The sequence below is a fragment of the Vidua macroura genome, unplaced genomic scaffold (assembly GCF_024509145.1).
Source record: "Vidua macroura isolate BioBank_ID:100142 unplaced genomic scaffold, ASM2450914v1 whyUn_scaffold_261, whole genome shotgun sequence".
NCBI classification, from domain to species: Eukaryota; Metazoa; Chordata; class Aves; order Passeriformes; family Viduidae; genus Vidua; species Vidua macroura.
In genome coordinates this window covers 26,469-35,862 of record NW_026530623.1, presented here as the reverse complement: position 1 = coordinate 35,862, position 9,394 = coordinate 26,469, and the positions used below count along the sequence as shown (strand labels likewise).

At 51.2% G+C, this 9,394-nt stretch overlaps 1 protein-coding gene across 1 annotated transcript; it reads right to left on the bottom strand.

Annotated features, from left to right (window-relative positions):
• Window positions 1-317: 317 nt before the first annotated feature.
• Window positions 318-8,008, bottom strand: ACTMAP (actin maturation protease; the record flags this gene model as incomplete). The annotated part of the gene is made up of 5 exons (XM_053969599.1): window positions 7,916-8,008; window positions 5,203-5,456; window positions 4,148-4,216; window positions 2,040-2,166; window positions 318-449 (listed from the first exon to the last, which is right to left on the bottom strand). Coding segments are annotated over exons 1-5 (675 nt in total), but the record flags the coding sequence as incomplete, so codon positions are not given.
• Window positions 8,009-9,394: the final 1,386 nt, after the last annotated feature.

Sequence of the window (9,394 nt, the reverse complement as noted above, 5' to 3'; positions counted from 1 at the left end):
CCCAAACCCCAAACCCAAACCCAATCCCAAACCCAAACCCCAAACCCTGACCCAAACCCCAAACCCCAAACCCCAACCCAAACCCTCAGGATACGGGAGGAGCAGGGGCCATTCCCATCCCAAACCCCAAACCCCAAACCCCAAACCCCAATCCCAAACCCCAAACCCCAAACCCTGACCCCAAACCCCAAACCCCAAACCCAAACCCAAACCCCTCAGGATACGGGAGGAGCAGGGGCCATTCCCATCCCAAACCCCAAACCCCAAACCCCAAAACCCCAAAACCCCAAACCCCAATCCCAAACCCCTCAGGATACGGGGAGGAGCAGGGGCCGCCCCCGCAGGAGGTGCCGCAGGAGCCGGGCCCGGTTGGGCCCCCCCAGCCCCCCCTTGGAGCAGCTCGGCCCGGCACGGCAACAGCTCCTGGGCCAGCGAGGGCACGTGGGCGGCTGCAACAGCCCGGGAACAGCCCGGAAATAGCCCGGAAATAGCCCGGAAATAGCCCGGAAATATCCCAAAATAATCCCGGGAACAGCCCGGGAACAGCCCGAAACAATCCCAAAACAATCCCGAAAATATCCCGAAACAATCCCGGAAACAGCCCGGGAACAGCCCGGGAAACAGCCCGGGAACAGCCCGGGCAACAGCCCGGGAACATCCCGGAAATATCCCGGAACAGCCCGGGAACATCCCGGAAACATCCCGAAAACATCCCGAAAATATCCGGAACAATCCCGGAAACAGCCCGGGAACATCCCGAAATAGCCCGGAAATATCTCGGAAACAGCCCGGAACATCCCGGAAATATCCCGAAATATCCCGGAAACATCCCGGGAACATCCCGGAAACAGCCCGGGAACAGCCCGGAAACAGCCGGAAAGATCCCGAAACAATCCCGGAAATATCCGAAAACATCCCAGAAATATCCCGAAAATATCCCGGAAACATCCCGGAAAGATCCCAGGAACATCCCCGGAAATATCCGAAACAATCCCGGAAACAGCCCGGGAACATCCCGGAAACATCCCGAAAATAACCCGAAAATATCCTGGAAACATCCCGGGAACATCCCGAAAATATCCCGAAATATCCCGGAAACAGCCGGGAACATCCCGAAAATATCCCGAAAATATCCCGGAAACAGCCGGGAACATCCCGAAAATATCCCGAAACAATCCCGGAAATATCCCGAAAATATCCCGAAAATATCCAGAAACAATCCCGGAAACAGCCCGGGGACATCCCGAAAATATCCCAAAATAATCCCAAAAATATCCAAAACAATCCCGAAAATATCCCAAAATAATCCAAAATATGCCAAAAATATCCCAAAGTAATCCCGAAAATATCCCAAAGTAATCCCGAAACAATCCCGAAACAATCCTGAAAATATCCCAAACCCCCCCTAAAATCCCCTCAAATCCCCCAAAAATCCTCCCCAAATCCCCCCAAAAACCCCAAAATCCCCCAAAATCCCCCTTAAATCCCCCCAAAAATGCCCCCAAACCCCCAAAATCCCCCCAAACCCCTCATAATCTCCCAAAACCCCCCAAAAATCCCCTCAAACCCTCCAAAATCCCCCTCAAATTCCCTAAAATCCACCCAAAATCCCCCCCAAAATCTTCCCCAAATAACCCCAAATCCACCAAAATCCCCCAAAATCCCCTCAAACCCCCCCAAAAATCCCCCCAAAATCCCCCCAAAATCCCCAAAAATCCCTCTCAAATCCCCCCAAAATCCCCTCAAATCCCCTCAAATCCCCCAAAATCCCCCCAAACCGCCCCCAAAATCCCCCAACCCCCCAAAATCCCCCAAAATCCTCCCAAATACCCCCAAACCCCCAAAATCTCCCAAAAATCCCCCCAACCCCCCCAAAATCCCCCAAACCCCCCCAAAAATCTTCCCCAAATACCCCCAAATCCCCCAAAAATCCCCAAAAATCCCTCAAAAACCCCCAAAAATCCCCCCAAAATCCCCTCAAATCCCCCCCAAATCCCCTAAAATCCCCCCAAAATCCCCCCAAACGCCCCCAGCCCCACCTGAGAACATCTCCCCCTGGCGGGTGTAGCCCCTGGCCCGCGCCGTCTCCAGCAGAGCCCCCAGACCCAATTGGGGCCGGGGGGTCCCAGCAGAGCCCCCGCCATGGCCAGGGCCACCAGCCCACACCTGCATGGGGGGATTTTGGGGGATTTTGGGGGGATTTTGGGGGGATTGGGGGATTTGGGGAATTTTGGGGGGGTTAGAAGGGATTTTGGGGATTTTGGGGGATTTGGGGGTGGTTTGGGGGATTTTGGGGGGATTTGGGGGGATTTGGAGGATTTTGGGGGTTTTGGGGGGGTTTGGGGGAATTGTGGGGGGGTTAGAAGGGATTTTGGGGGATATTTTGGGGGGATTTTGGGGGATTTGGGGATGGTTTGGGGATTTGGGGGGATTTTGAGGGGATTTGGGGGGGATTTTGGGGGATTTTGAGGGGATTTGGGGGATTTTGGGGGATTTTGGGGGATTTGGGGGATTTTGGGGGGATTTCGGGGATTTTGGGGGACTTAGGGGAATTTTGGGGAGATTTTAGGGGTTTTGGGGGGACTTAGGGGGATTTTTAGGCGATTTTGGGGGGGTTTTGGGGGATTTTGGGGGATTTTTCAGGATTTAGAGAGGATTTTAAGGTTGTGGAGAGATTTTGGGGGGATTTGTGGGGGATTTGGGAGATTTAGGGGATTTTGAGGGGATTTTAGGGGGATTTTGGGGGATTTTGGGGGATTTGGGGGTGGTTTGGGGATTTTGGGGGATTTTGGGGGATTTGGGGTGGTTGGGGGATTTTGAGGGATTTGGGGGGGATTTTAGGGATTTTGGGGGGGTTTTGGGGGGGGATTTTGGGGGATTTTTCAGGATTTAGAGAGGATTTTAAGGTTGTGGAGAGATTTCGGGGGATTTGTGGGGGTTTTGGGAGATTTTAGGGGATTTTGAGGGATTTGAGGATTTTTGGGGGGATTTTGGGGGGATTGTGGGGGGGTTAGTGGAGGATTTTGGGGGTTTTGGGGGAGTTTGGGGGATTTGGGGGAATTTGGGGGGGTTAGAAGGGATTTTTGGGGATTTTGGGGGGATTTTGGGGATTTGGGGGTGGTTTGGGGGATTTTGGGGGGATTTGGGGGGAATTGGGGGGGAATTTTGGGGAGATTTTGGGGGGTTAGGGGGGATTTTGGGGGACTTAGGGGAATTTGGGGGGATTTTGGGGGGACTTAGGGATTTTGGGGGGTTTGGGGGGGTTTTGGGGCATTTTGGGGATTTTGGGGGATTTAGGGGGGTTGGGAGATTTTGGGGGGATCCTGGTGGGGTTTGGGGGGGACTTAGGGGGAATTTTTGGGAGATTTTAGGGGATTTTGAGAGACTTTAGGGGGATTTTGGGGGATTTTGAGGGATTTTGGGGGGTTAGGGGGGATTTTTGGGGATTTTGGGGGATTTAGGGGGGGATTTTGGGGAGATTTTGGGGGATTTGGAGGGGGTTTTTGGGGGAATTTGGGGGGATTTTGGGGGCTTTGGGAGATTTTGGGGGAATTTGGGGGGATTTGGGCCGATTTTGGAGGGATTTTGGGGGATCTTGGGGAATTTGGGGGTATTTTGGGGGGTTTTGGGTTTTTTTTGGGTGGATTTGGGTACTTTGGGGGGGATTTTGTTATTTGTTTTTTTTGGCGAGATTTTGGGCTTTGCAGGGATTTTTGGGTTTTTTTGGGGGGATTTTGGGGTTTTTTTTGGGAGATTTTGGGTTCTTTTGGGGGGATTTGGGTTTTTTTGGGTGGATTTTGGGTTCTTTTGGGGGGATTTTGGTTTTTTTGTGGTGGGTTTTTTGGGGTTTGCTGGGATTTTGGTTTTTTAGGGGGGATTTTGGGATTTTTTGGCGGGATTTTGGGTTTGCTGGGATTTGGGATTTTTGGGGGGGATTTGGGTTTTTTTTGGAGGATTTTGGGTTCTTTTGGGGAGATTTTGGGTTTTTTGTGTGTTTTTTTGGGTTTTCTTTGGGTGGGCTTTTGGGTTTTTTTTGGTGGATTTTGGTTTTTTTGGGGGGGATTTTAGACTTTGCAGGGATTTGGGATTTTTTGGGGTGAATTTTGGGGTTTTTTTTGGGTTTTTTTGGGGTTTTTTTTTGACTCACTGGGGCCCGTCCTGGATCAGGGGCGGCACCGGGCGGTGGAACAGGAGCCACTTCCAGGGACCCGCGAGGCTTGTTGGGGAGGGGGCACCACGTGAGACCCCCACCCCAAAAAAATGGGGAACCCATCCCAAAATCCAGCCCGGGACCCCTCCCCAAATTCCCCCACAGGACCCCTCCCCAAAATCCCCCCAGGACCCCCCCCAAAAATCCCCCAAACCCCCCGAAATCCCCCTCAAATCCCCCCAAGACCCCTCCCCAAAATGCAGCCCCAGGACTCCCCAGGACCCCTCCCCAAATTCTCCCAAAAACACCCCCAAAATCCCCAAGACCCCCAGAAAATTCCCCCAGACCCCTCCCCAAATCCCCCTCAGGACCCCTCCCAAAAACCCCCCCACAAGGACCCCCCAAATCCCCCCCAAAAATCCCCCAAACCCCCCCAAAATCCCCCTCAAAACCCCCTCAGACCCCTCCCAAAACCCCCTCACGACCCCTGCCCAAATTCTCCCTCAGAGCCCCCACAAATCCCCCAAAACCCCCCAAACCCTCCCAAAATCCCCCAAACCCCCCGAAATCCCCCTCAAACCACCCCAAGACCCTTCCCAAAACCCCCTCACGATCCCTCCCCAAATTCTCCCTTAGACCCCCACCCCAAAATGCCCCACAGGACCCCAAAAACCCCCCAAACACCCCCCCCAAATCCCCTCCAAAACCCCCCAGAAAATCCCCCCAGACCCCTCCCCAAATCCCCCCCAGGACCCCCCAAACCGCCCCAAACCCTCCCAAAATCCCCAAACCCCCCAAAATCCCCCTCAAACCACCCCAACACCCCTCCCCAAAACCCCCCTCAGGACCCCTCCCCAAATTCTCCCTCAGACCCCTCCCCAAACCCCCCCAAGGACCCCCCAAAACCGCCCAAATCCCTCCCAAAATCCCCCAAACCCCCCAAAATCCCCCTCAAACCACTCCCAGACCCTTCCCCAAAACCCCCTCACGACCCCTCCCCCAATTTCTCCCTCAGACCCCTCCCCAAACCCCCCAAACCCCCCTTCCCCCACCTATCCTTGCGCCGCCTCAGCAGCTCCCGGAGCCCTCCGTCCTCTCCCAGCGCCTCCCCCGCTCTCTGCAGCGCCTCCCGCAGGACCCGCCGGAGCCCGGGGGGCTCCCGGGGGTCCCGGGGGTCCCGGGGGGGGTCCCGGGGGTCCCGGGGAGCGGCGGCGGCGGCGGCGGCGGCGGGGGAGGGGGCGGCCGCTCCATGCCTCCCGGGGCGCCTCTGATTGGCTGGAGAGAAGCGCGGGAGAGGCGGGAGTTGCTGAGGGGAGGCGAGCGGTGATTGGTTGGTTTGGCGTAGAGCGCGGTGATTGGTTGGTTCGGGGAAGAGTGGCGGGAGTTGCTGAGGGAGGCGCGCGGTGATTGGTTGGTTCGGGGAAGAGAGGCGGGAATTGCTGAGGGGAGACGCGCGGTGATTGGTTGCCTCGTTGCGCGGGAGGTGGAGGCTGCTGAGGGGAGACGCGCGCTGATTGGTTGGCTCGGTGCGCGGGAGGTGGAGGCTGCTGAGGGGAGACGCGCGTTGATTGGTGGGTTTGGAAGTGAAGCGCGGTGATTGGATGGCTCGGGGCGAAGCGCGCCGCTATTGGCTGATAGAAACGCGGGATTTTTAAGGAACATTCCTGGGTTTTTTTGGAAAAATCCCGGATTTTTGGGAAGAATTCCCGGTTTTTGGAGGAGGAACATTCCCGATTTTTGGGGGGAAATTTCCGCGGTTTTTTGGGGGAAAATTCCTGGATTTTTTGACTCCAAATAATCCCTAATAAACCCTAAATAAACCCCAAAAAACCCAAATAAACCCCAAAAAACCCAAATAAACCCAAATAACACTCCAAATAACCCCAAGCAAACCTAAATAAATCCCAAATACATCAACATAAACCCAAATAACCCTAGATGAACCCCAAATGAATCCAAATAAACCATAACAAACCATAATAAAGCCAAATTACTCCAATAATCCCCCAAAAAACCCAAAATAAACTCAAATAACCCAAAATAAACCAAATTAAACCCCCCAAAAAACCCAAATAAGCCCCCCAAAAAACCAAATAAATGCAAACAAACCACATTAAACCCAAAACAAACCCAAATAATCCATAAATAACCCCAAATAAATCCAAATAAACCGCAAATAACCCCAAAAGACCCCAAATAAACGCAAATAAACCAAATTTAACCCAAAATAAACCCAAATAATCCATAAATAAGCCCAAATAAATCCAAATAAACCACAAATAACCCCCTAAAATACCCCAAACCAAATTATACCAAGCAATCCCTAAATAACCCCAATAAATCCCAAATATTCCCTAAATAAACACAAAAAAAAACCCCAATAACCCCCCAAATAAAAACCAAATAAACACAAATAAACCAAATTTAACCCAAAGTAAACCCAAATAAATCCCAAATAATCCCTAAATAAACCCAAAAAAAGCCCAAATAACCCAAAACAACCCCAAATAAACGCAAATAAACCAAATTAAACTCAAAATAACCCCAAATAAATCCCAAACAATCTCTAAATAAACCCCAAAAAAGCTCAAATAACCCCAAAACAATCCCAAATAAACGCAAATAAACAAATTTAACTCAAAATAACCCCAAATAAATCCCAAATAATCCCTAAATAAACCCGAATAAACCCCAAATATCCCAAATTCCTCCCGTCCCCACCCAAAACAGATCCTGGCAATCAGAGCGCGCGGCGCTGATGACGCTACAGTTGCCGGGCAGAAACTCAGCTCACTAGCCCCGCCCGGCGACTTTCAGCCAATCAGCGCCCGGGGCGGCTCTGACTCATCAGTTGCTAGGCAGAGCCCAGAGTCTCTCGCAGCGCTAGCCAATCAGCGACCGCGCGGGGCCACCTCCAGCAATCAGAGCGTTTCTCGCTGATGACCCCTCAGTTGCCAGGGTCGGAATTTGGGGAGGGGGCGTGAGGGGGGAGCTGGGAACGGACTGGTGGCACTGGTGGTGCTGGGAGCCCCCCCCAGGCCGGGGGTGGGGACCCAAGTTAAACCAAAGGGGGGTGGGGACCCCCAAACGGAGCAGGAGGGGCCTGGAACCCCCAAAATCAAACACGGGGAGGGGATTTGGGGATTGGGGGAACGGTGGGGAAGGGGCGGGGGGAGCGGGGAAAGAGGGGGGTGGGACCCCCAAACAGGATCGGGGCAACTTGAGGTGGCCACCTTTATAGGTGGATGGTAGCCAAAGGTAGCCAGTGGTAGCCAATGCTTTTTCCCAGTCCTTGTGATCCCAGTTTGTGCAATCCCAGTCCAGTTTATCCCAGTTCAGTTTGTCCCAGTCCAGTTTGTCCCAGTCCAGTTTATCCCAGTCCAGTTTGTCCCAGGCTGTACAATCCCAGCCCAGTTATCCCAGTCAGTTTGTCTCCCAGTTTGTGCAAACCCAGTCCAGTTTATCTCAGTCCAGTTTATCCCAGTCCAGTTTGTCCCAGTCTGTACAAACCCAGTCCAGTTTTATCGCAGTCCAGTTTGTCCCAGTCTGTACAAACCCCGTCCAGTTTATCTCAGTCCAGTTTATCCCAGTCCAGTTATCCCAGTCCAGTTTATCCCAATCTGTACAATCCCAGCCCAGTTTATCCCAGTCCAGTTTGCCCCAATCTGTACAAACCCAGTCCAGTTTATCGCAGTCCAGTTTGTCCCAGTCTGTACAAACTCAGTCCAGGTTATCCCAGTCCAGTTTGTCCCAGTCTGTACAAACCCCGTCCAGTTTATCCCAATCCAGTTTATCCCAGTCCAGTTTGTCCCAGTCTGTACAATCCCACTCTGTTATTATTCTTTTATCATTTATCATTTTTTACTACTAATGATACATAAATATTATTCTTAATTATTATCTTCTTTATTTTTATGTTTTGTTTCTGCTGTCAATTAAATCTAAGCTTAATTAACAACAGAAATAAAACCGGTTTCTTTATAACAAAGTTACTTTAACACCACATGTATGAAATCAATTTTAATATTTGCAAAAAGCCAATATTATAATATTTATCTATAAAATGTTTATAGTATATATTATAGTATTTACATATTTATAGTATATATATTATATATATTCCAAAATACATTATATACATATTATATATTAAAAATATTTTATATAAAAACACTTACACATTTAAAATATACAATGTATTTCATTTATATATTTATATTTAAATAAATAACATATTCCGCTGGGAATCCAGTGGGATAAGGGTGATCCAGTGGGAATCCAGTGGAAAAAGGCTGATCCTCTGGGAATCCAGTGGGATAAGAGCTGATCTTGTGGGATTCCATTGGAAAAGGGTGATCCTCTGGGAATCCAGTGGGAAAAGAGCTGATCCAGTGGGAATCCAGTGGTAAATGGGTGATCCTTTGGGAATCCAGTGGGAAAAGGGCAATCCTTTGGGAATCCAGTGGGAAATGGGTGATCCTCTGAGAATCCAGTGGGAAAAGGGTGATCCTCTGAGAATCCATTGGAAAAGGGCTGATCCTGCAGTAATCCAGTGGGAAATGGGTGATCCTGTGGGAATACAGTGGGGAAACGGTGATCCTCTGGGAATACAGTGGGAAAAGGGCTGATCCTGCAGTAATCCAGTGGGAAATGGGTGATCCTGTGGGAATCCAGTGGGGAATGGGCTGATCCTCTGGGAATCCAGTGGGAAAAGGGCTGATCCTGCAGTAATCCAGTGGGAAATGGGTGATCCTGTGGGAATCCAGTGGGGAATGGGCTGATCCTCTGGGAATCCAGTGGGAAAAGGGCTGATCCTGCAGTAATCCAGTGGGAAATGGGTGATCCTGTGGGAATCCAGTGGGGAATGGGCTGATCCTCTGGGAATCCAGTGGGAAAAGGGCTGATCCTGCGGGAATCCAGTGGGAAAAGGGCGATCCTCTGGGAATCCACTGGGAAATGGGTGATCCTGTGGGAATCCACTGGGAAATGGGTGATCCTCTGGGAATCCAGTGGGGAAAGGGCTGATCCTCTGGGAATCCAGTGGGGAATGGGCTGATCCTCTGGGAATCCAGTGGGAAAAGGGCTGATCCTGCGGGAATCCAGTGGGAAAAGGCTGCTTGTGTTTTTCCAATCCTCAGATAAAATCCAGGCAGGAATGTTTGGCTCCTCCCCCTGGGCGGAGCATCTCCCACTGGGATGATGTCATTTTATCAGCCACACTCAGTGACACTCGCTGGCCCATTA